Source organism: Megalops cyprinoides, chromosome 5 (genome assembly GCF_013368585.1).
Source record: "Megalops cyprinoides isolate fMegCyp1 chromosome 5, fMegCyp1.pri, whole genome shotgun sequence".
NCBI lineage: Eukaryota > Metazoa > Chordata > Actinopteri > Elopiformes > Megalopidae > Megalops > Megalops cyprinoides.
The window spans coordinates 1,551,484-1,578,976 of record NC_050587.1 but is presented as its reverse complement, the minus strand read 5'-3'; the positions used below and the strand labels follow the sequence as shown (position 1 = coordinate 1,578,976).

General features: G+C 40.6%; 1 protein-coding gene across 6 annotated transcripts in view; it reads left to right on the top strand.

Annotated features, from left to right (window-relative positions):
• Nucleotides 1-27,493, top strand: part of kcnt1 (potassium channel, subfamily T, member 1) — a 75,885-nt gene that overhangs the window by 18,648 nt on the left and 29,744 nt on the right. For all 6 annotated transcript variants that reach the window (XM_036528182.1, XM_036528180.1, XM_036528178.1 and 3 more), the window contains exons 2-7: nucleotides 19,720-19,799; nucleotides 24,410-24,512; nucleotides 25,539-25,586; nucleotides 26,388-26,436; nucleotides 27,005-27,064; nucleotides 27,407-27,481. In XM_036528182.1, the coding sequence (XP_036384075.1) occupies nucleotides 19,720-19,799; nucleotides 24,410-24,512; nucleotides 25,539-25,586; nucleotides 26,388-26,436; nucleotides 27,005-27,064; nucleotides 27,407-27,481 (415 nt within the window). The remainder of the gene's footprint in view (nucleotides 1-19,719; nucleotides 19,800-24,409; nucleotides 24,513-25,538; nucleotides 25,587-26,387; nucleotides 26,437-27,004; nucleotides 27,065-27,406; nucleotides 27,482-27,493) is intronic.

Here is a 27,493-nt window from a genome sequence, read left to right as displayed (position 1 = left end):
CTCCTCGAGTAGGTGAAGTAATTCTGAGAGTAAAGTAATGTGTTCTTCCCTACTGGCAGTCTGTAACAGTAGGTCGTCTACATACTGAATGAGACATTCTGGTTTCGAGAAGGCTTCCAATACTTTAGCTAAGCATTGGTGAAACAATGTGGGTGAGTTAGCAAAACCTTGAGGGAGCACATTCCAAGTGTATTGGGCATGTTTGAATTTAAATGCAAATTTGTACTGACAATCAGGATGCAGTGGGATGGACCAGAAACCATTGGAAACATCTAACGCTGAATAGTAATTAGCTTCTGGGAGAAGTGACGCTAGAACATCAGGTGTGGAAGCTACCACAGGTGCACAAGTGGGAGTGCATTTGTTGAGTTCCCGGTAGTCTATACACAATCGCCACGAACCATCTGGTTTACGTACCGGCCATATTGGGGCTAGTGATGGTGAAAGGCAGGGCCTAATTACACCCTGCTCAAGGAGAGAGTCAATTGTGCTCTGTATGTAGGGGTTCGCTTCATCTGGATAGTTGTACTGTCTGAGAGGGGGTGGGTCACGCCCTTGAACATTCACTTCCATGACACCAGGATCAATGCGGCCGCAATCATGTTTGCTCTTAGCAAAAGCTCCTCTGTGTTGTTTCAACAAATCTGATAACTGGAAATCCTCTGCTGATAACAAGGTATCCAAATCATACTCCTCTGCCTTCTTGATTGCATGAACTGCATGTACATCAGAAATCTCCACTAAATTATCTTTATACTGCGGATTACGCCATATACAGTTATTGCCATAGTCAATTATGTAACCGCGTTTTTTCATGATATCTGATCCTAAAATATTGCGAGCATCTCCAGTTGTGCTGAACCAAACCTTGGTTTTGAAAATGTCCTTACCAATTTGAAAAGACAAACTGTCTGACTGAGAAGCTAGAGATATTGTACCATCAAAACCTTCTAGCGTTATTGTGTTTTTGTTATTATGAGGACGACTATCTGAGTGTATAATTGATAACGAAGCACCAGAATCTACTAGCCAATCATTGCATCGGCCTCCAACAGCAACATTCACAATTGGCCTACCGTAGTTGTCTCATGTCAAAGGTGCTATGTGTATCACGGAGGCCTGGAATCCCTATGCTGAATCCAGAGAAAGCTTAGTGTCTGCCTTCTTCAAGGCAGCCCGCAACTCACCATTTTCTGTGCTCAATCTTTCCAAAGCAGCCTGCATCTCACTAAGCTGTTTACTTATCTCTGAGTAAGGAGATGCCCTTTTCAAAGTAGACTTGCATTCTCTTGCAATATGCCCTTCTTTACCACATGAGTAACAAACAATAACTCCATCAGGGTTGTAAGGTGGTGGTCTTGTTTCAGGATCTTTGGCTGTATGCCCCTCATTTTTCCAGGAAACACTTCTATGGCCAAAATTCACATTCTGGTGGGATGATTTACCACTGATTGCTGCTACAGGATTGGCTTTCTTGGAATTGCCATTACTGTGTGTACTGTTATAAAACTGAATCATTTTGGTTATTATTTCTTCATAAGGAGACAGGTGTGTAACATGCATTGCCAAAGCAGTATGTGTGATACTGTCACTTTGGCCAATAAGAGCAGATTTGAATCTAAGATCTTGCTGTGTAATATCAGGTATGCCACTGTAAGCTAAAAAAGCATCCAAAAGCCTAGATGAAAATGTTGCAGGGTGCTCCCCTTTTCTCATTGTAACCTCTGTTATTTTCTCCCAATTAATGACTCGTGTCCCCAAGACCTCAAGCAATGCCTCCTTCCTCTCTCTATCATTAGCAGTTTTCCTCTGCACCTTTTCTGGGAGGGCCCTTGCCAGAGCACGTGGGAGACACATAGTGAGGACCACACAAGCATCTGAATCTGTTAAGCTATGTAGAGCAACATATTGTTCCAAACTGGCTATAAATTCTAAAGGGTCCCGCTGAGATAGATCAAACTTCCCAATACTCTTGACTAATGATTCTAACTCTGTGGGGGTGAGAGCCCTAACAGTGGTAGTGGTGATGGCATTATCTTCCTCACCTGGGTGAGCGGTAGTAGTGGAATGGATTGGTGCCATGGGGAACTTAACTGTGTGGTCAGAGTAATGATCATAATTGTCCTGCAACTGAGAGGTTTTCTCCCAAAAATCATCACTTCTTTTATTTCTGTTCTGAAAATCTAGTGATGACCCTGTACTATTGTTTCTAGGTATAGTAGGATTTGATGGACTACCACTGTCTTGTGTAGCCGAACTCTCAGTCACATTTCTCATCATAAACTGACATGCTGCTTCTGCTTGTTGTAAGTCAATAGATAGTCTTTTAACAGATGACTTAAGCATGTAATTGTCGGCTTTAAGTTCTGCAATTTCTTGTTTCAACTGAACTCTTTCCTCTTTCAAAACAGTTTCACCCGCCTGGTAATTTTTCATAGTCATTATACCTTCGCAAAGTCGTGAGTGAAGCACTTTATTTTCCGTTTAAAGTGCTTCTTTCTCCGACTCCACGTTATCTAACCTTTTCTTTGTTAATTTTTATGAGGCAAAAATCGCATGAAGCGCATTAGCAACCCTTCCTTTCTTGTTTTTAGGCATTTTGGGATAATTTTCAAACTGGGACGCAGCCCACTCATAGGGCTCATCCATGATGTTCTCAATCCCATTGAAGATTCCGCATGAACCGTGCTTAGCAATATATTTACCAATTAAATCTTCCATTATGGATGAAGTACAATTCCGTAGGCTAGTCACAACCAGTCCCCTCTGATGACTGTACGTTATCTAGTTACTTTAAGATACCCGTAAGTCTAATTATTCACAGCTCCAGTGCTTCGGACGCAAATGAATAAAGTTACCACACAAACAACAACGCTTAACAACTTTAAAACTCTGCCACGGTACGTCGGGCGAAAACCACACTACTTTGGGTAATCGTTTTAAACTTCACAGAGCCGCAGTGCGTCGGGCTCGCAACAACACAAGTTTCAGTTGCTTTAGAAACTTACACTACAGAATCACTGCCCCAGTACTTCGGGCCCAGCAAATTCTCACGGTCCAGTTATTTTAGGGCCGTCCTACTATAATCACTGCCTCCGTACTTCGAGCGCAGTAGATTAACAAGATCCAGTTACTTTAGGATCTTACAGGCACTTCGTTTCAGTTACGTTAGAAACTTAATTCCGAAACAACTCTGTCACCACAGTACTTCGGGCGGATTCAATTACTTTAGAATCTTTCACAGAATAGTAAGGAATTAGCCTGCGACTCCTCCTGCTCGTATGTAAATAAAGATGAAAACCAACAACTGTCCCTGTCCTTAAAACTCCTGTCTAGGTTTTTTTATACGAGGGATTACCTGAAAGAAACTTAGCAGTAGGTTAGTAATGTACTCACCTTCCCCGCTTTTTTTTTTTTTCAGAAAAATCCAGCTCCTGGCTGGCTCGCCAGTTGTAAGGAAAAACAAGGCGCAATTCCAATCTTCGCAGAAAAGACTTCTTCATTTACAGGAACGGCAGTTGTCAGAAATACGTGAAAACGTACTCTGGGTTCAGCGGAGTCAATCTGACCCCGAGCACTTAGTGAAAGCATTCTTTATACTGATACAGAGCTTTGATCAGGATAGACAATAATCAAATAACTATCAATAAGGGTGGGAATACATGTGGTGAAATACCGGGGGTTTGGTAATGAGATTATTTCATCTTTGATCAGGATAGACAATAGAGTACCGGTGGTGAAATACCGGAGGTCTGGTAATTAGATTGTCTTCCCTAGCAAGAACACTTCTCAATCACCCATCGCTGGTTCCTTTAGAAGTGTCAATTGTCGCAGCAGCTAGCTGCCGCCAAAGTGATAGTTGAAGTCTATGAGCAGGACTGTGGTTACAATAAGGCCATCTTAGACAAATGAATACAGGTATTAGCATACCTTAAGTGAGAGGATCTGTGCTATCTTATGCTGCACTGAGTGAGCTGGTTTAGGGATCTAGACCAAAATCTTACAGTGTCAAGTGGACTTTTGCTTAAGGTTAGAAAACCATTCATATGACAGCTGCAAGTGCAGTTTTTATCTGATGTAGGATGGAGAGCACTACTCTCAATACATTTTAAAGATGAAGTTTCACATGAAGTTTTTACAACTTTTTAAAGTTGTTTTATGGCATTAATTTGACTGTGATCTCTGAAAGAATAGAATACAATTGAATTACACAACTTAAAATAACACCAGAAAACAACCATATTCAGGGACCAAGGTTTGGTAATTGTCTGGGAGTCCAAAATGGGTTGATTTAAGATTCTGTACCAGCTCAATCAGTCAAGATTCAGCTTCCCTGTTATACGGTTGATTTATATAAAATGGTTCCACTGTATATTGACTGAATTTAAATATGATATAATTGATATAACTGAACTAAATTAAACTTCAAATGTTTATTCATTTTCAGATTAAAATGGGCTATGTTCATTATGCTAATTATGGGAAATAATTCTGTTTTGAGAATGTTTAACTTTCTCCTTTAAAACAGTTCAAAAATGAATAAATCAAATGCACATTAATGTTTCATTGTCAATACAGCGTATTGACCCAAAATTGGGTTCTTACCTGTTAATAAACTGAGAATAAGTGAACAGAACCCTACTGTTTGATCAAAACATAAGTAGGTCCAGCAGGTCCTGGTATTCTCTACTGAATCTGATTGCAAGCACTTCTTTCTTTCATGTTTTAAAAAAAATCACACCTCTGTGCTGCATTTATTAAATATTCTTTCATTTGTCAGTCCTCAGCACCTTTTGAGATTTTCCGGAGGGTTTATAAAAATAATCACAGCAGCTGACACCCCTACATTTTCACATCCATCACAAGTGCTAATTTTCCCTGATATGTCCTAGTGGGATATGGACTAATACAACTTGAGACTGTACCTGGGTCAGTGCACTTTTGTTTTCAGACTAAAATCCTGATCCAGTTTTTATTACACTATATTAGTGCTATGTGAAATTCAGGTACCCAGATGTTTTGAAACGGGAACACATATCACTGTTTTTAAGTGAATATCACCTTGTACCAGAAGCACAAGGTCCTGTTCATTTTATACATTTAGAAACAATTCATACAAGTCTTCTGAGGTAGGGTACTACCAGCTCTGGGTTACATTATACACTGTATAATGTAAATGAAACCTACAGTCCTCTATGAGCTACCGTAGTGATTCTTGGGGACTAATTAATTCTGTAATAGCACACCAAAGCAGACAGGAGCAATTCGCCCTTTCCAGAATCTGCTCTGAGTTGTTACTGGGAGGACAGGTCAGTGCCCCAGAGTGCAGTGAGTCAGTTTTGGTCCATAATGTCACAATCCAAGGAAAGGAAGGAAATTTAAATTCAAATCTTCTCTATTCATGCTCTTTAAACAAAAGAGGTTTATCAATAGTAGGAAAGTGGTTTTGGGTTTCACCCCAAATAGACATTGCAGTTTCAGACATGAGCTCAACCCTATACTCATTTTTCTGCTGTATTTAAGCATCTCCATATAAGCTGTGGAAATTTTGCTGTGATTGGTTTTTAAAATAGTTTTAGAATGATTTTAGAATCATTGTCACCTTTGAACTGTCAATGCTGAGAACACAGTTTTTGTTCTGTTTTTGTCTGAATTTTTACTTTACATGAAAGCTCAAATACTGTCTGATTGGCTTAGTGGTTAAAGACTGTTTTGTGACATATGAATAAGTTTCTACCTGTCAAATGGCTGCACAGATGGCTCTGAAGGAAATCAATAAATCTGATTTTATATGTTGCAGCAAATTTTTACACTAGAGATTGTCGTAAAGCCCTGAATGCATAATGCATTTTCAGGAAGGATTTTTTTAATGATAATCATTGATTGGTTGTGTGTTTTTAATTCAGACTATCTTAGTATATTGTTTAATTCAGTCAATTCTCAGACTATTTTTTCGAAATCCACTCCCGCATCTGCCACCCTCAGTATGTAATTAAAGCTCAGCCTGAATATAGGGGCATCTCTCAGGGTTTCACATTATAAAAGATAGATGGGAGGACTGGATTAAACCTGCTTCTGCCTGCCTTATCTCACTGTCAGAGGCTGTTGCAGGTCTGAAACGTACAGCATTGTGGAGTTCACAACTTGCTCTTGAGCTGTTGGTCCTGGCAAATCTCTGTGCATCCTGTGTGAACATACATTTTTAGTAGCTATACTGAACAGAGCGGTCATTCCATTGATTACCATTTTGACATGGCAGTTGACCATGTTTCTGTTTGTGGTTTGTTGCTAGGAAGTGACCAGTGGTTATTGAGAGCGACCCACTATGATCTTCAGAGGCCGCATATTCTTACCCAGGCAACAACAGACCCTGTTGAGTTATAGAGAGGGAGACAGGTTGGTTTGGAGGGGGTGGGTGGGTAATATTAACCCAGCAATACTGTATGTTACGGAAGGGAGCTTCATACAGTGAGGTAGGCATGTCATGATACCAGAAATTTAGTAGTTGATACCAATACCAGTGAAATTCCATGATTCTCGATACCTAATTCGATACCATGGTAAAAAAAAAAATAATAATAATAATAACAATAATAAATCCCATGTACTTCAACATACACTCCTTTATTAAAAACATTTGAACATTACAAAAACAACAGTGGCATGTAGCCTTCAAGTAATAAATAAAAAGAAACAACCTTCAAGTATTTAAAACAAACAATACTGTGCTTAATTACAAACAATCAACTTTTTATGATAGCACAGCATTTCAATTGCAGTACCTGGCCAAGACATGAAGAAATATGGATAATATAATTAATATAATATAATATAATATGTGTCTCTGAAAAGCTTCTGATATGGTTGGCTGTGTATGTGTTTGTTGACTTTGCTCCTGCCTCTCCTGGTCGACATCCTCCTCTGGCTGATACTGTGAAAGGAAAATTATGACATTTCAAGCTGCACACACGCACACCTCTATATACTCAGAGTGCAAAGCAGTCGTTCAAATTTACTGACATGGTGACAGATCATTAGTCCGGAAATATTTCTTTAAAACGCTAACGTTATATTTTGATGACAGATGACACAGACTGAACGGTAAGGACGGTAGCCTACTACTAGCTATGGTTACATTACATTAGCCTAAACACAGTAGCCTTTAGCGTTTAGCCATCGCAAACGTCTGGAACATAGTTGGCTACACAGCAATATGCCATCTGTCTCAAACAAAAATAATGGTAACGTGTATTTCAGGATAAGGATAACAAGGATAACACTTTGGATACGTTGTTAAAGTAACCTTAACATGAATTGAAACTCACTCACCTTGAATTCATTCACCTTGAAATCTGGATGTCTGTCTTTGAGGTGCTTCACTACTTTGGAAGTGTTTCCTCCTTTCGTCTGAAAAGTTCGATGGCGCCGTTTGTACAATGGTTTTTGCGAATTTATCATTATTCCCTGATGACCCGCCTCGAAGGCAAAGTAGGCTACCTCTATACACAACTCTTACTCTTACTGTTTTTGTCTTTGACGAGTCGATGCGGAGCGGTCGCTGCAGCTGCATCCCCGGTAGCTACGGTGCTGTAAAAAAACGAGTACCGTCACGTTTTCAGAATTTTGGCATCGACTTGGTACCGAAGTATCGGTTCTCGTGACATCCCTGCAGTGAGGTATTATACAATCTATTACCCGCCAGTGTTGTTGAAGCCATCAGTCTGATCAATTTTTTTCTTTTTCTTTATACTTAATTTGATTAGGTGTTTTGTGTTATCCGGTTCTTGAGAATGTTGCATGTAATTATGATTCTAAATTCCTGCTGCTTCTCGAGGATATGGTTTATTGTAGAGAATATAATATCTGCTGAGTAAAACTCCAACTTCATCTCATCAAATAGATTGCTAGTCCCAGATGTTTTCCATGAAAGTATAACAACTTTATTTATTTATTTAATTTTCCACAGCTCACCACTGAACCAGTTTTTTTTTTTTTTTTATATGAGATTAATCAAGTGCCCTCGGGAAGTGAAATGGCTTAGAAATCACAGTAATATTAAGTCAGATTCTGCATCAATGTCATACAATTTAATCTCAGAAACAGTGCCTGGACGTGTGACTGTGCTGTCTCCGGTCTCCGTGTGCAGTGCTAATGGTTCCCACCAGATGAAAGGCTGAAATGTCAGGCCCTAAGAGGGCATTGTGAGTGTCCTGTCACCTGTGTGTATCTGCTCCATAGTTTCTCATAGTTTTTCATGGCATGGCTTAGCTCCTCATAAAAAATGACTGTAAATATGCAAATTACAGACTGTGCTGTTGGTATGAAACATTGTCCAACCATCTATTACAGATAATGACAAGGCGCTAAAATCTCATAGCAACTGTCTATGGTACCAAACATGTGTCTGTGAAAAACCATTGACATTACTGCATCTGCTTGGCCACTCCATTAAAGAGCAAGGAGAGATGTCAGTTAACACAGTAAATTTATCTTGCTGTTGTTTGTTTTATCCCCTCATCGTAGAGCATAGAGGAAAGGGGAAACACATGAAATAAAGTCTGTTACAAAGCTATTCATTGCAGTATTTATACTGCTGGTCAGACATGACAATGGTACAGTTTGTCTGCATTTGTGATGTCCATAGATGATATTCTATATTATGTCAGCATTCTACAGAACTGTGATAAGTAAGGTGGGGCAACAGTTTTCCCATAGTTTGCTGATGAAGACAAATTTCAGTGTTTTCAATATAATCTTCTTTAGGACCAGAATCAGCAAAAAAGACCACATGTTTTACACACTATGCCAAGTATCTAGTGGGGAACCTAACCAAAGGTCCTTCCTTCTGTTCTTCTGGAGCACCCTTAAGGGTATCCCTCGAGGCATCAATGTGTCTAGGGGGCCAAGTGTGGGAATTAGCACCATGTACTTATGTACTCATTTGGATTTTTAAAATATTTATTTATTTAAGTACAGTAAGTTTTACTTAAATGTTTGTAGCATTGAGTTGTCGTGTGTGTCACGAACCATTGGCAGTGTTGCTGGATATTTACTGCAATTAATCCATTTTGGGGTGTGCCTTTAATGCTTGAAAGTTTTTTTGAAAGTATTAATTGTTCCCTGAGGTGTTATGAAATCAGTTAACAACAAAACAGTAAAGCAACATTCACTGGTTAATGAGCTTGCAGCATTTGCAAGCGCCACTTGCAAACTTGAACTTAAATAGCCTGTCTCTCTATTTATTATCTACTCGAAAATGGGCAATTTTCTCTCGCAGACATAAAAATGTTTAATTGTGATTGTACACCTTTGTTAATGTGCCAGTTTTTGACATTTTTAAAGGTGCTGGTAGTTTAAATATTCATCCTGCTTGGTTACCCACAGTTCACCTACAGTGTTTCTCCAGCTGTCAGGAATTATGGCATGTTTTTCATGCAGGTGTCTTGACAGGATCCAGTCTTCCACATGTCTTTGTTGTTGGTTTTCAACTAATATCAGCACTCTTCTTTGCTGGTTCTTTATGGATCTGTCTGCGCACTGACATCTCTGCACCTCTGTTCTGTTCCTCAAGATTTTTTCTACTCCTATTTGATCTGTTCTGTTAGGGCCATGTATTCAGTGTTTTTTTTTTCTGTATGTAGTCTTGCACTCACCCATCAGCTGTCAAGTTTCGGTGCCTCTGTCGGGAGCTGGTGCCCCTGCTGGCTTCACTTTAGGGCCTTGAAAGTGTGCATGACATTTCCCTGCAAAAGAAAAATTAGGAAGATGTGAAAAGAAGCTGGGAAAATGGACTCATTAACCTTTTAACCCCCATGAATAAGAGACGCATCATTTAATATGTAACAGATGTCATTTAAAATGTATCTCAAGAGAAATCTGCGCAATATGCATTTTTAAGTTTTGTTTTGTGGCACTTATTTTTCACAGGGCTTTTGGCCTACTCCAGAGCTCCCGTGTGGTTTGTTCTGTTCTGTTGAGTCCCAGGGCCAGATGGGGTGAGTTAATGAGGTGTACTGTGTTGCCCTGCTTTGGTGGCAGGCCTCACCGGTTCACTGGGGCTTTGATGAGGCTTCGTATTCACTTGAGGTGAATCTTTGCTGTGGTGAAAGGAAGAATGTTTTCAATGTGCTTTCCATTGGTTGGCAGCTGATTTTTCAGATTGCAGAATTGTGTTCACCCGACAATAAGCACACCGACACCATCACAAGCATAAAATATGACAATCTGCCCAAAGCGTGGCCACCATTTTCATCTCGTAATGGTGTTTCCCGTTATGGAGGTAGTGCGTAGGCATCAACATTCATGATAATCTGGTCCCAGAACCAGGACTCATAATAACCCGTTTCCTCTATGGAAAATCTGAATTGCTCACCAGATTGCTTATCACTGGTTTTTTTATCTCTCAGACTGACAGAAAGTCTGATTGATGGGCAGCATTATCAAATACTGATCCAATACCAGAGCAGCATTTTCATCTCTTCAACAAGTTGTTTAAAACATTCTTCTGTAGTGTTGAAAAAGTATGATAGCATACACAGCTACACAACATGTAAAATTATTAATAATTATTAACTCTGTTACTGTTATCATTTGATACTGTTATCACCACTATGACTGGTACTTAATCTTTCCATTGACATTACTGCAGTGATTAGCCATCTTTTACTGTTCTGACCTTTATACAGGCTTGTAAATCAATGCCGTTTATTTGGATTATTATTTTTTTAATAATATCTTTATTGGTTTTTTACAGAGAATAAGAGAACAGACATTAAGTCATTGATTACAAGGACGGATTTACCTTTAACAAGACCAAACAGACAAGAAGAAAAACAAAAATAAATAAATAGGGAATGAATAAAATAAATAAATAAAATTTGTATATATATATATATATATATATATGTATGTAAATTTAAAGAAGACAACAACAAAAATGGGAGGGGGGGGGGGGGGGGTGCAGTGCACACAAGATTGATCATACATTTTACAATACAGTCAATTTTACAATGTTTCAATTCAGACACTTGGTCAGATTAATTTACAAGATTAAGATGCAGACAGTAAGTGGACACCCCTCCTAATTATTGAGTTCAGGTGTTTCAGCCACACCGATTGTAAACAGGTGCATAAAATCAAGCACATAGCCATGCAATCTCCATAGACAAACCATGAAAGTAGGATGGGTCATACTAGAGAGCTAGTGACTTTAAACGTGGCACTGTCATAGGATGCCATCTTTGCCACAAGTCAGATCACAAAATTTCTGCCCTGCTAGATCTGCCCCAGTCAACTTAAGTGCTATTATTGTCAAGTGGAAGCGTCTAGGAGCAAAAACAGTTCAGCCACGAAGCGGTAGACCACGCAAACTTACAGAGCGGGGTCGCCGAGTGCTGAAGCACGAAGCACGTTAAAAACCGCCTATCCTCTGTTGAATCACTCACTACAGAGTTCCAAACTGTCTCTGGCTGCAACATCAGCACAAGAACTGTGTGTCGGGAGCTTTGTGAAATGGACGAGCAGCTGCACACAAGCCCAACATCACTATGCGCAATGCCAAGCGATGGCTGGAGTGGTGCAAAGCACGCCGCCACTGGACCCTGGCGCAGTGGAAACGCGTTCTCTGGAGTGATGAATCACACTTCACTATCTGGCAGTCTGATGGATGAATCTGGGTTCAGGAAAGCGCTACCTACCAGAATGCACAGTGTCTACTGTAAAGTTTGGTGGAGGAGGGATAATGGTCTGGGGCTGTTTTTCAGGGTTTGGGTTAGGCCCCTTTGTTCCAGTGAAGGGTAACAGTAATGCTACAGCATACAAAGACATTTTAGACAACTGCTTCCAATGCTTCCAGCTTTGTGGCAACAGTTTGGGGAAGGCCCTTTCCTGTTCCAGCATGACTGTGCCGATGTGCACAAAGCAAAGTCCATAAAGACATGGTTTGATGAGTTTGGTGTGGAAGAACTCCAGTGGCCTCCACAGAGCCCTGACCTCAACCCCATTGAACTCCTTTGGGATGAATTAGAATACCGATTGTGAGCCAGGCCTTCTCGTCCAACATCAGTGCCTGACCTCACAAATGCTCTTTTGGCTGAATGGGCACAAATTCCCACAGACACACTCCAAAATCTTGTGGAAAGCCTTCCCAGAAGAGTGGAGGCTGTTACAGCTGCAAAGGGGGGGGGGGGACTCCATATTAATGCCCATGGTTTTGGAATGGGATGTCCAATAAGCTCATATAGATGTGATGGTCAGGTGTCCACATACTTTTGGCCATATAGTGTATCTCTGAACTATCTAGTTTACCCTTTGTAAAGTAAGTTATCTTTTCTAAAGCAAGGTGTGATGACATCCCCTCCAGCCACTGGGTTACTTCAGGACTCTCTTCCTTTTTCCACACACAAGCAATTATACATTTAACTTCAAGCAGACACAGAGTAATTAAACAGGATTCTTTTTTATTCACATCTACTCCATCAGGAAAAATATGAAAAATGCACAGCTTTGGACTCAGGGGGATGTCCTAATCAGTGATTAGTGAAATGGAGTCAATTACCTTTTTTCCAGAGACAAAGGACCAAAGGGCATTCCCACAAACAGTGAAATAGTGTACCTTTCTCTGTTTTACACTTAATACATGTATTCGGGATATTGGGATTGAAGCAATGCAATCTGGAAGGGGTAATATACATTCTGTTCAACCACTTAAATTGGAGCAGCTTTAGACTTGTGTTAATGGTCTGAGTTTGGGCTTTGAGACAGGAGGCTGTCCTCCTCAGATATTTCTTCCTACAAGTCTTTACTCCAGGCTTCGAGGTTATGATTATTTGATTATTTTGATTTCACTACTAAGAAATCATACAAGATGGAGACTTGGCCTCTACCTTGGAAGTGATCTACCACTATCTTTTCTAAAGAGAATAGTGCTGGGGGGTCAAGGGATGTCTTGAAAGAACAAACTTCTTATTTGAAGATATTTGAAAAATATTTAGGGGGCATATGACAGGTGTTTTTAACTTCTTCAAAGATCATAAATTTCCCATCCTTATATGGGTCAGAAACCCTACATAAACCTTTTGCTGACCAGAACTTAAAGCCCAAATCAGATTTTCTGGGATGGAAAAGATCATTTCCATATATAGGAATAAAGCAAGTGAAATGTGAGGCTTCTCCAAGATAAGACAGGACGGCTTTTAAGATTAGACGGCTCTAGGGCTGGGCGATATAGCCGTTGCGATACATCAAATAGCTATTTTTAGCACAATAACATCCCCGGCATGTGGCGTTAGGTTTCTTCCCATATTTTTTCCCTTTAGTCATACCTGATGCGGGAGCACACCTCCAGTTCTGAGGCCATGTGAAATGCTTCTGGGGGAAAAAACGCCACTCGTATCTATTCAATGTTGATATCACAGCAACAGCACTATGCTGGCTGCTGCTTCCATGTGGTAGATAGAAACACATGGTTACAAAGATAAAGAGTGAAAACATATGCTAACAATGCTAACATTTGTTAAGTGTTTTGTATTTATTCATATTTATATATTTAAGTATACTTTAAACTGTTAACAGTTAATATGTTGTTCAATTTCAAGTTCAAATTTGCCTTAAAATAAATTCAAATTTGCAATAAAAAAAGACATTCTTTAGTGTCGTCGACCGTCATTTTGTGCTTTTTTTTCCAAGTATCGGTTCAGGCACCATTTAGGCACTGGTACCATTTTAAAAGTATCACTTTAGCACCAGTATTGGAAAAAACCAAAACAATACCCAACCCTAGTCCTGGGGCTTTCCCTCCCTTCATGTCATTAATTGCCTCACATATCTCCTCAGCTTCTAATTTCCTCTCTAATGAAGAAGTAGATTCTCTTTCCAAGGTGGCAAATTGTAGAGTTAAGGAACGCTAATTGTTGTTCTGAAACCTGTGTATATTCTGAACTGTATAAAGTCTTGCAGAATGATTTAAATGATTCATTTATCTCTTGTATCTATTTAATACGCCAAGCCAGAAGTTTCCCTGTTCTCTCTCCCTGTTCATAATAGTTCTGATTTAGGCACATCAAGCTCTGCATTGCCCACTATGAAAATACGTCATTATATTGAAATTGTAGTTTGTGCTGTTGAGATACTATGTTAGAAGAAGCATTTCTGGAGAAGACCTGTTCTTCAAGTTCCTTAATTTGGTTCTCCAGGTTTTTAAGCTCTAGTCTGGATTCGTTAGTTTTATGGCTTACATAACTTATCATCTGCCCCCTTAGAAAAGCCTTAAATGCCTCCCAACATATTGAAGCTGAGGTTTCAGTAGTATTAACTTCAAAATAAAAATCTATCTGGCCACCAATGAATTCCAAAAAGCCAGGGTCTCTTAACCAAGTTGTTTGAAATTGCCAATGTGGGGGGCCTCTAGAAAATCCAGGAGGTGGAAAGGTGCAGGAGACTCGAGCATGGTCTGAGATGACTGTACTATCATACCAGCATTTTGTGATCTGGGATTGGAGGTGAGCTGATATCAAAAAGTAGTCAATACGTGAGAATGACTGGTGTGTATTTGAGAAGCAAGAAAACATTTTGGTGTTAGGGTTATTGAATCCCCACTATCATCTTTAAGGCATTGAAGCAACTATGCGTGTTTGTTGATGGGATGTATCTACACCAGTTGATCTATCTAATTCAGGACAGAGGGTACAATTGAAGTCTCCACCTATTATAAAGTAACCTGGAAGTGCTGGCAATTTAAGAAATACATTTCTAAAAAATGCAGGGTTTGTTTGTGCCATAGATATTTAGTAAATTCAATTGAGCTGAGAGGAGTGTGTTATGTTTTATGAAAGACTGAAGTTTCCATAAGGCAATGCAGTAGGTCATGTAATGCTACGCAAATGCGGAAGCGGGGAGTTATGCAACCATGCTTTGCAGCTGTGTGTTGTTCGGACAGCAGGATTATGAGTAAATACGCAAAAAGTATACCCACGCGAGTTTGTCATTTATTGCATGAACATAACAAGGAGCATCCCTTGAATGGTTAGAAATCTCCCCAAGTTGTCACAAATTATATTTATTGTTTGGAAAGGTACTGATATATGTATCAAGGTAATAACGCCCCTTGCTTTAGAGGAAGAAGGCATGGAAAAAATCTCCCCAGGCCACCTTCTCTGTATTCTGTCCATATTATGGCATTAAATGAGTTTCTTGGAGAAAGATTATTGTGGATTGTGATCGTTTTAATCTGTTCAAAACTTGTTTTAGCTTGACAAATTTATTTAAACCTCTGGCATTCCACAAGGTGATCTGAATCTCAGCGTGTGAGGCCATTATGTAACGCTTTTAAGAAACATGTAACTTCTGAGTTGAGAGTAGACTGCATAGATGCTGACTGATGCGACCGGGATGGATCGAGCACTGGAGGATGAGTGGGAAAATGGAGGGAAAATGAAACAAAACAAAATGAAACTCAATATCATACAGACACGAACGGTAACACTTAACTTGAACACCCCTGAGGAATACCAAAGGGCATTGGAATGTGTGTTGTTTTTTCTCGTGAGTCACTCAGAAATTAGCCGGGTGGAGAACTCCATGACGGAGACTGGGGATGTGGAGAGATTTTAACTTCTTTACTCCATCAAAGCGTTGCTGTTGTCTATGGAGATCTGCCGATATGTCAGAGAAGAACATCGCACGCTCGTCCCCAAAGAAGATGGTTCCCTTGTCTCGCTGCTGTCATGGTTCTGACTTTAGTTTAGAACCTCCAGGATGACCGTTCTTGGACATCACTGGTCCGCTCCCACCCGGTCCCCCTCTCCTCTTCTGATTCTGTGTGCCCTCTCGATAACCAACAGACTGGGGAAAACATCTGCACCAAGGGCTTTAGGCTTTGTTTTTAAAAGTGCTGGGGACAATGATAGGTTTGATGTGTTGGCACCTTTTTAAAGTGGTGGGGACAAAATTAAGGGAGCGTATCTATGTTCCCAGGGTCCTAAGTTCCCAGGGTCCTATGTTCCCCAGTTCAAAATTCAGTTAACACATCAGCTTATGATAAACTTGCATCTAATGCTAATGTTAATACTAACTAAATTGCTAATGCTAACGCTTGCCCACATGCTAATGCTAACCCTAATGCTAATACCTAATACTAACACAACCCTAAAGCTAATGCTAACTCTCAAGATAATGCTAATGCTAACACTTACCCACATGCTAATACTAATGCTAATGCTAACGCAACCCTAAAGCTAATGCTAACTCTCAAGATTTACCCACATGCTAATGTTAAACGTAACCCTAAACCTAACCCTAACCTTCAACCTAACCCTAACCCTAACACTTACCCACATGCTAATGCTAACCTTAATGCTAACACAACCCTAACCCTAAACCTAACCCTAACCTTCAACCTAACCCTAACCCTAACACTTACCCACATGCTAATGCTAACCTTAATGCTAACACAACCCTAACTCTAAACTTAACCCTAACCCTAACCCTAACCCTAAACCTAACCCTAACCCTAACCCTAACTCTGACTGTCACCCAAATTTCAATGCTAAACCTGGCATTAATGCTAATGCTAACCGGAAAGCTAAAGTTAACGCTAACACTAAAATTAATGCCAAAGCTAACCCTAACCTGAATCTCCATTTCGGCTCTTGGAAGCATTATCCATGTCATATTAAGCGAATACAGAGCTGGGGAACATAGGACCTTGGGAACATAGGAATGACCCCCACTAGAGGACCCCCACTAGGTTCCCATTATGTGCTGTGTAGAGCTGGGGAACATAGGACCCTGGGAACATAGGAATGACCTCAAAATGGGCCACGACAAAAAGTGCCCAGCGTAAATGACGCCTATGGCTTTAGGGATCCACTTTTCCAAGAAGGCACACATCTTTGCCTTCAGCTTTATCAGGGAGCCCCACAAGACGTAGATTGGACGTGCGGCTACAATTTTCTAGGTCATCCACTTTGATGGTAAGAGCTTTAATAGTAGCCTGCATTTTCGCGGTTTGACTCTGTACAGCTTGGATGCTATCTTCATTGGTACTCACACGATTTTCTGCCTCTGTCACGCCAGACCTTGTATTTCCTCCTGTACCCCATGAATAACGCTGAATAGTTTCTCGAATTTAGAGTTGAAGTTGTCTTTCATTGTTTGATTTTCAAATGTCTGTTGTTTCTGTTTGCTACTGGAAACACTTGTCACTGTCGTTTGTCTTTTTTGAAACAGTCTTAGGCCATGACAATACAGCACCTTGAAATTGTTTTATGAAAGAGACAAAGGGAACAAAAGAAAGGGGATAGAGAGAGGATAGAAAGAGAGAGGGGACAGAAAGGGAGAAAAGACAGAGAGAAATGTGTGTGTGTGTGTGTGTGTGTGTGTGTGTGTGTGTGTGTGTGTGTGTGTGTGTCTGTGGCTTTGCATCTCAGAGCTGTCAGTGCTGTAACGTGGGAGGCAGAGGTGTCTGGAGAGATTCTGCTCTCCTAAGTGTACAGATTCTCTGGATGAGGATAATTGCTGGTTTCGCTGCTTATTCACCATGTCAGAGTGCGCTACGGCTCCTGGGCTCTGTGAGCAAGGCTTTGCCGTGGTGTTCTCTCTGAGCTTCTGAATTAGCCAGTTTAAAAACCTTTCCCCCTTGTATTACTGCAATATCATATTCCCATTTCATTTGCTCTCCCTGTTGTCTTTTTTTTTCTTTGGCCTTCAGTCACAAACACATAATAAAGATGCCCTATAGCAAAAAAGAATTTATTGCAAACCAAAACTGATGGATTTACATATGAACATTTGTCAGTATTCGTTGAACGGTCCATTGAACCGTTTTTCTCTTGCATGTAAGTCTGTTCCTCAAAACACATGTGTGTGTTTTAGCGTTCAACCCAGGACCGGCCCTACGCGTGAACAAAGCGCCTGCTTAGGGCCTGTGGCCACCAGAGGGCCCCCAAGAGTGATGGTTAACTTGTTTACAGTAAATGCATTGTCTGCTGGTTTATTTTGTTACTTTTCAGTACACCACGTTCAGTATGCCACTTAGTACTGTATCACTTTGAATATTAAAGTGCAAATTAACACCAGCCTACTCTTGTGAGTTTGCTACCTTTTAAGATTAAAAACCATAGAACAGTAAAAACATGCCAGGCTGACAGGTATGATGTAAGCAACATAGCTACAACTAATAAAATTGCTAATGGGTGTGTTAGATTTACAGTAGGTGTGCAAATGATCAAGCATTGACAATAGTCAATAGTATTGGCGGCGCTGAGATGGTGGGGGGCCCCCCAAATCAAATTCTGCTTAGGGCCCCATAAAGGCTTGGACCAACCTTGGTTCAACCTCCTGGATCTGGTGTGCATTAAAGGGAAAATGAATGAAACCTCTTTCCTGCTGATGGTCAGCCTGTCCATGTGAGGGTTCCCAGAGGACATTTCCTGCTCCAGCCTCTCCCTCAGCTTCAGTGTTTATTCTTTATTGTAAGATGCTGGGACTGCTCAAGACTTTCTCACCGCTGAGGAGAGATTTGTGAAGAATATTTTCACAAGAGCACATAATCATTCATCACTGAGACAGTGCACACATTGTGTATAGCCATATGCCTCCATGTCAGAAAATCAAAACAAATTGCATGTAAATTGAACGCTAAGTAGGTTTCTTTGCAATTTAAAGGCTACGCATAAATTACTGGAATACAAACTTAAATATTATAGTCATTGATTTAAAATGGTGCTTGCAGAGGAGCACAACATATCATTCAAGGCTAAAAATAATCATGTACATGTGAAGTTCTCCTCCTATTGGTCTGTTGCAACGGAGGCCCCCACAGAGATGAGTTCTTATTGGTGTGCTGCAATGGACAACAGTGTGATGGTGAGCTCCTCTTCATGTTTTTAATTACGTGAATTCCTGAAGCAATGAGCTCTTATTGGTGTGTTGTAGTGGTGGTTCCCCTGGCTACATGCTCCTATTGGTGCATTTCAGTCCTGATGATGCATCGTTAGTCAGAGAGACACATGCTGATTTAAAGTTTTATCTTTTAGAAACGATAGAGATCTCAATAAGAGGCTTATAGTAGGGCCATTAAACTGTGGGCAGAACAAAATAAATGAGCTCTTGCAATGATGTTACTGAGAGATTTCATAAGATAGGTGAGGCTTTATTTTGTCAAGTTTGTCTCCAGAAGAAAATTGAGATCACAAGTGAGATATCACTTTACTTCACCCATATGTCACAGAGCTCAAACAGAGATTCTTTGCTGTGCTTGACTTTCCAGAAACATACCATTTACTGCCATGCTAAGCCATGGTTACCAAATCAATGCCTGTAATTTGTAGTGAGAATATGTTACAGTAGATACTTCAGGTCAGATACTGACTGTCTTTTCAATCATAATCTTTCATGGGGAGTGCTGTGAACAGTAGCCTGCTCTTGCTATGGGATTGAGCTGATCTGCTTAGTGTGACCAGAGTAAGTGTGAAAGTAATATAGCAGTAGATGACCCTCTTGTTCATATTTGTATAGAAAGACAGTTCATTGGAAAAGACATTGTTCTTGATACTGCAGTGAATCTCCCCCGTTATAGCTGTTATAGCAAATGCTTACATTTGGAATCTTCATGTTGCATGCATGGTGATTTAACAGTAGCTTGGTCAAGGAGCGTGCAGCAAAGAATACCCGTCTTATTGACATTTAATTGATTACTTGATTGATTGTGTCTCCTTTTAGGGTGCAGGTGGAGTTCTATGTGAATGAGAACACTTTCAAGGAGAGGCTGAAACTATTCTTCATCAAAAACCAAAGATCAAGTAAGTAACAGGAGTAGCATTTGGCTAGTTGTGCTCCAGTGGCGTGCATGCTTGTGGTGTGTGGATAAGACATGGTCCATGCACCACTTATGGTCAAGGAGTGGACCATGTAGCAGTCACATTCAGTTTTATTAAGTTTTCTCAGGCTTTTCAGTTAAAACTTGGTTACTGAATGGTTGGGGTTCTCCGTAAAACATCAGACATGTTCTAAATCATGTGATTGTAAAGACATCTGTATAGTAGTTTATGTTTTTTAATTTTTAATATTTCAATCTTTTTTCTTTTTTCCTAAATAAAGCTCATAGTACACAAAGAGTACCATATGCATTTTCCTTTTCCTTCCTCCAAAACAAGGGCGATTCCAACTGTTTACTACATGCCAAAAAAGAGTGGAGGATCCTCTCGGGTACTTCATGGTTATTGTGTATTCACAGAAGATGTTGTGAATTCACAAATGATGTGTATTGGGTACTTCACACTTTTTTTTATTATTTACTGGCTGCTTTAGCAGACACTCAGTGGCCAGTGCTCAAATAAATTCTCCAGATCTTTGTCTTCCCTTCCTTCACTTTATTTGTACTGGGGGACAATCTGTTATTCTTGATCTCACCCACTCTACTCCACACCTGTGCGCTGCCCATACAGCCAAACAGCATCCAGAATGATGTCTGCTGTCTGTATGTGTGCATGTGTGCATTGTGTGCATGTGTGTGTGTATGTGTATGTGCATCTTTGTGGCTTGCCTATTGGCTGTACAGCTCATGAGCTAATAGTTGACAGAAAAAAATCAACCCTTGAGGAAAATAAGAGGTCAGTAAGTTCTACCCTATTTAAACTTTCCATGAGAGATGGGTGAGACAATCAGTGTGAAGTGTGAATGCACATATAACACATCTCAGATTTTTCTGCTCAGACTCCAGAATACTAAAGTTCCTGATGGCTCTAATTGTCAAGCATGGCTGTAGCTGTGACTGTGCGAGCCCCTGAGGGCAGAATGTATCCACTCTGATGTTCTGAACAGAGCCATAGAGGTAGTGCAATGTGATGCGCAGTGAATGCTGCGTGGAAAGTATACGTGAATCTGTCCTGAAGGAGCCAGTTGCCAAGCAGGCAGTGCCACCCTCAGGCTCAGACCTGCTCCAGCAACAATGCAGTGCAGCTGGTGTGTGTGTGTGTGTGTGTGTATGTATGCTTGTACATAAGTGAGAGTGTTGAAATAAACAGACACTTGTATTAAATGGCAAAGGCTCCAAACTCTGGGACTTATATACTGGAATATACATACAGTATACTGTCAGGAGCAGTTTGGATGGAGGGAAAGGGATAGGCTGTGTTGCTGTCTGCTGTCCTGTGCTCTGCAGCATCTTGTGCATCTGAAGGAATCACACTTCTCCAGTCATGTGAAAATCAGACCCAAATGCAAATGTTACGCTGACCCTGGGAAAGTTACCATAGTATGACCGACTGCATGCCTAGATATTGCATCAAGCCGGAGATTAACACTTCTTTGCATTATTGTGAAATTTTGATTGAAAGCTTAATTCGTGGAACTGTTTTTGCTGGTTTAAAACGCTTGTTTCCAAATGAGCTGATGTTTCTCTGGTGAACCCCAAGCAACATAGGAGAGTCTATCAGGCATGACAGTGTGTCAGATTGAAGTGAATAAGCAAGATTAGTTCTGCTGCTGCACACGGATGGAAAATTCCCAATGAATCCAGAGGAAAAGAGCCAATGTGACCAGTACTGCCACCACTGCTGGAGTAGGTAGAGGGACTCACTCACAAAGTATACATTTGAATGGACTGATGCTGATTTTAGAATATCACTGAGATGGGCAGGCCTCACCTGACCTGTCTCACCTGGAGGCTGCTGGGAAATGGAACCAAGACCAGGTTGATGGTCTCAAAGATACAGAAATCAATACTTTTTTCCCAGCCCCAAAGCTGACCATTTACATATTCCATAAATGGAATATGGAACAATATTTGCACAAAATCACTTCCTGTTTGGTAGGGTGTCCCATCATATATTTAACCTATTGTTCTGTTGTCACGTCCAGGCTATGCAAATGAATGGAATTTGTCATGGCAACCAATACATTCCTCTTTGTTCTGTCAGTTCTTTGCATAGAGAAAATGACGCATAAGGCTGTCAGGACATAATGTTGCTTGGGTAACCTGAGGTAACAACAAAGGATTTGGAGATGTATTGATTCTTGCTGTTATGGAGTGGAGCTTGACAAGGCCATTTGATGCGTGGCCTTTTAAGAATTAGTTTGCTCTTGGCTCTTCCAAGCCCCTGGACCTGTGAAGTGTTTTTAGAACAATAGCCCTTGGAGGAGGGGATCATAAAGAGCTCTCATGCTCCATTCTCTCCTCTAGGTGGCGCTTTTGGATCTCATCCCCAGGCATAGTGTTGGACATTTACATTTACATTTACTTATTTGGGAGACACTTTTATCCAAAGCGACTTACATGTGAGGTACAATACAACACAAGCGAAAAACCATACAGAGTCAACAATATTAGAAGCACTGCATGACAAAGTTCCAAATGTTGGCCAGGCAAGGTACAAACTAGCAGGTAAAGCTAACAAGTGCGTTAAACCATTACAATTTTTTTTATATAGTTTAGTAGGAGATAGTTTTAGTCCTGAGTAGTTCCTTTAGGGGGGAAGTGTTTCAGGTGCTCAGGTGAGAGCGGAAGAGCTGTGTCTTCAGATGTTTCGTGAAGACAGAGAGGGACTCAGCAGAACAGATGAGGTGTAGAAGTTCATTCCACCACCGGGGGACAACGGCGGAGAAAGTCCTCGATACTGATTTAACACCACGATGCAACGGGACCACCAGGCACCTTTGGTGGCAGAGCATAGCAGTCAGGAGGGAACACAGGGTTGCAGCAGTGAGTTCAGGTACTTAGGTGCAGTTTTATTGGTCACCCTGTATGCGAGCATCAAGGCCTTGAACATGATGCGGGCAGCTACAGGGAACCAGTGGAGTGAGACCAAGAGAGATGTAACATGAGCCCTTTTTGGTGACGTGCAGCCGCGTTCTATATCAACTGCAGAGGTTTAATGGTGCATGCAGGTATGCCGGCTAAAAGAGCATTGCAGTAGTCCAGTTTTGAGATGACCAGTGCCTGGACAAGGAGCTGCGCAGCATAGTCAGATAGGGAGGGCCTGATTTTTCTGATGTTGTACAGCATCTGCATGCTCTGGTAGTCATAGCAATGTGGTCTGTAAATTTTAGCTGGTCATCAATCACTACCTCCAGGTTCCTTGCAGTATGGAGCTGTCCTTAGAGTCACACTCCTAGACTCATGTTTTGGATTTGTGTTTAGGGAGGAGCCATGTTATCTTAGTTTTAATTGTAGCACTTTGAATTTGCATATGTAAATACCTAGCTGTATAAACAGGCTCTGTGTGTGCATAGTGTATCCCCTCAATCCATACTGGACATGGTGGCTTTTCGCAATCCAAAGAGTTCTTTTTTCCAGTCTCTTATAAATCCCTTTCTACTTCTGCGACTGAACCTGCAGTTGGTTTCCTGGAGGTCATCTCTCCTTTGTTGCTTGCCGTCTCCCTCGAATGTCACGACTGGAATTGTTCTGATCAAGGAAAGCCCTCTCACCTGGTGTTCAGCTCTGGGTGTCTCTGAATCCCAGCCCAAACACATTTGGGGAAGTTCTCACCCAAGTGATGTGCTCATCTCTTGTTGTTTTTTGGGGGAAACACTTCTGAATGGAACCCCAAATGAGAAGAAAATAATTTAAACATATTCTCTTAAAATCAGGTTTATATTTTGTGCACAAAAGGGTTATTTCGCGTCTTGTAGACCTACGTTCCGAGTGCTCTGATTCCCTAAATTGTGCAAGGATACTCAGGTTTAGTACTGGCTTCACCACTGCTATGAAATAAATGTATTATTTGATTTTGAAACAGTAGTCTTGTGTTGTTGTTATTTAGCCTTTCAGAGGCTATTGCATGGTTAAATCAATGAATTTCATTAAACCTACCCATGGGCGTCAGTTTGTTTTGAAAGGTGCTGGGGACAACTACGGGTTTGATGTATTCACACCTTTTTAAAGTGGTGGGGACGAAATGGGCCACGACAAAAAGTGGTGGGAACATGTCCCCAGTGTCCCCAGCGTAAATGACGCCTATGAACCTACCACCAGACCAATTTTAGGTGGTGACCTGGCAACCTGCCCCAAATATTCCTATTTCATATTATGGCCATGATGCACAAACCCATGGAAAAGGTAAGGTAGGGAATTGTTTGCATCTAGTCAAAACGCCACTATATTGCCACCTGCAGGATGAGAAAAATGCAGAAATAGGCATAGCAGGATGATAACCTACTGTTTTACTATATAAAAAGATTTTCCCCCTCTCCATTTTTAACTGCCCCCTCAGTCACTTCATCCTGGCACCGGGCCTGATAAAGAGTAACCTTAAAAATCACCTGTGCAGATGAAATGTATGTACACTACATGTTTGCAAGACAGCAGAGTTGCTCTATATTCCCGGGGCTTTTCTTTGTAATGTAGGGCCTAATCCAGGCTTCAGTGCTCATGCGTCAGATCTGATGAAAGAACCCTTGTGATTGGCAGGTCTCAGAATCCGAATCTTCAACTTTTGCCTGAAGCTGCTGACATGTCTCCTGTACATTGTGCGCGTTATGCTGGACAATCCTGCGGAGATCAGATCCGAATGGTGAGTTTCTGTTCTGTTCTGCAATCCAAGCATGGGGTTAGAACTAACTCAGTAGCTTTCTACAGAGGAAGTGAATTGTCCACCCCCAAAGCTGTCAAGGCCCCCCTTTTACAAAGAGTTGTTTCAGCTTAATCATGTTTGTGTTTGCCAAGACTGGCAGTAAACCTGCATCTGTTTACCATGGTTCATAGCACTTCCTGGGATACAAAGCACCAGAGATGAGGCTCCCATTGTCCTAATGCTATTATTATTTGAGGATTTGAGTTTACATAGACTGACAGGAGCTGCCACACACTAAAGGCAAGCTGTCTTATTTTTGAAATACTGTGACCTTTTTGGAGTGGGCAAAAGCAAACAGATCACAAAATATTAAAGTGACAAAAGTGATACAACTCTCCTCCACTGCACTGGAGACTAGGCGTAAACTAGGCTTTTAGTGTGCTGCAAAACCATCCATGCTGGGCAGGTGAATGTTAAAGGCACTTTCAAAAATATAGGCAAAATGACAATTATTCTCATAAGTCTGTGAGTTTTGATCATTGTTTTCATGTATAAAATCTTGTTTTTTGAAGTAAGAGGTCCATAGAAGGACACATTTACAGGATTTGGTTGCTGATTCAATTGAAGCACTAAAGCTTAGATTATTAAATTAGTATCACCCTACTTCAAAGGCTCCCGTTTTTGATGCAAGTGAAACATTTTTTAGTTTTTCCTCCCTTTTCAAAATGAACAAATCCAGTAAGGTGAAGTGCTGTTCATTCATTTTTGGTTTTAGCTCAGTGGAGCTCTTTACCCTTGTGTCAAAAACAGGGACTGATATGGCAGCACTGGAGTCACTTCCTGTTGTGAGGTCGATGTGGACAGTAGAGAACGTTCAGCTGTTGCCAGCTGCTCAGGAAGACAGAGGGCTCTCCTTGGTTGTCATGGAAACTGCATTGAGTGATGGTGTTTGTTATCTGCAGTGCTTGTGCAAGCTGTTAACAGGGCTTCTGTTTCTCCACTGTCTGTTATTGATTGCTTCTGCAGTGTGGACTGCCAGCTGAATGAGACCACATACTCCACAGAGATCAACTGGTGAGGGTGATAGACCGGGATGATTCTGCCTCCCTTCAAAGAAAAGCACTCTGTATATGCAAAACTGTGTAGTGTGTGTTTGTCACCACAGTTCTTCAGTGCTGTGAAATGAAATTTACATTCCTTTTACAAATTCTTTATATATATATATATATGCCCCCTTTGTGTATCTACATTATCTTAATTTATATAAGACTAATTACTATTTAAATCCACGATGCGATATGTATCACGATGTTAAAAAACAAAGAAATATGATGACTTGAAAAAATGTCTTTTATTAAATAATAAATCAGCATTTTTATTCGTATAAAATTTGTTTCATTTAGAGTGCTTCTGCTTTCCTTCTTTAGTAAAGTAAAATAAAAGTAGCCAGCCATGACCTAAGTATGTGCAAAAATTGGCAACGAATGTTTGAACTATGTATGTACAATTCAGTGGCAGCTCCTGCCAAATCTCTCAGAGGGAGCAATTGTTGCAATGATGGCTAAGGTGACCCATTCAATGGGTAAATTAACAACTAGCTAACTAGACATTGTCACATTGCATTGTGCAAATTAGTCAGCTAGCTAACTTGACATTGTCACATTGCAAACAAAGCGTTAGCTACTTCACAGCCTGCTAGCCAAGTTTTCCTCTCATAGCAGCTCTGCGAAAATCCCTATTATATATATATATATATATATATATATATATATATATATATATAGGATCCTGTAGTAAGCTGTTCTTTATGTAAGGGCTTCATTGGGAATTCACTGAGCAATTTTTTTTTTTTTTTGCCTGAATCTGACCTTACAGGGAGGTGATATTCTGGGTGGACAGGAAGGTCTCTGTGTGGGCAATACAGGTGAGAGACTTGTCGAGTGGGGCTGCTGCTAAGGCCTGCATCACCTCATGGATTTGCTCATGAGGCCATTGCTGGACTAAAAAAGCCATGACGTTCTTTCAACAACAACAACAGCTGGATGGGAGGCCCCCACTCATAGTCTGCCAGATCCCAAGCCCAGGCTATTTTTTTACAGAAATTGACATACCTAAACATTATATTACTCATTTCCTTATTAAATGCATTGTCAGTGCTTTCATCTTGGATGTCTTACAGTGCTTAGAGTGATACATCTCACACACAGTCTATAACCCAATTTTCAAAATGGGAGCCATGTTAGAAATTCTTGTGTAGCAGTAACTTTCCCCTACAGAAATTCAAATTATACAGTGAGGCCTTAGATTAAGACTTTTCAGTATGGATTTCATTTTCAGTCAGTGATTTGATCAGATTATTGGAAGCTTGTGTCTGTGGGTGAATGTACTTAGAGGAGGTAGGCTTGGTTCTGTTGTCAGTAAGATCTCCTGTGACAGTTGTGCATGCTTTTTAGATGATGCATAAGGTTACACTTCTTCCTCCCATGTTGCAGGTGATTGTGGCCTTAATCAGTTTCCTGGAGGCCATGTTGCTGACATACCTCAGCTACAAGGTAAAAATCATGTTTCAAGTACCCAAAGAAGTGTTACCTCTCTAAAATTCACTCACATGTTCCATTTAAAAAAACACTAATTATTTCCTTGTAGAAAATGATCACCATTGTTGACATTTTGTTTACCAACAACTTATGAATAATTAACAAACTATGACATAAACAACATTAGTTTTTGTTATTTAATTCTTATTAACTTTGAGTGCAGTCTCAGGAAGAGAGATATTCAGGGCTTTATCTTTTGAACTGTATGAGAAGAATGAGTGGCTCTGTTTAGTTCTGTTCAATTTTTAATACAGTCACACACTACCAGACTAAAGAATGCTTCTGTCTTAATCAAAGGGGAACATTTGGGAGCAGATTTTCCAGGTGTCCTTTCTCCTGGAAATGATCACCACAGTGCCCTTCATCATCACAGTGAGTACAGAT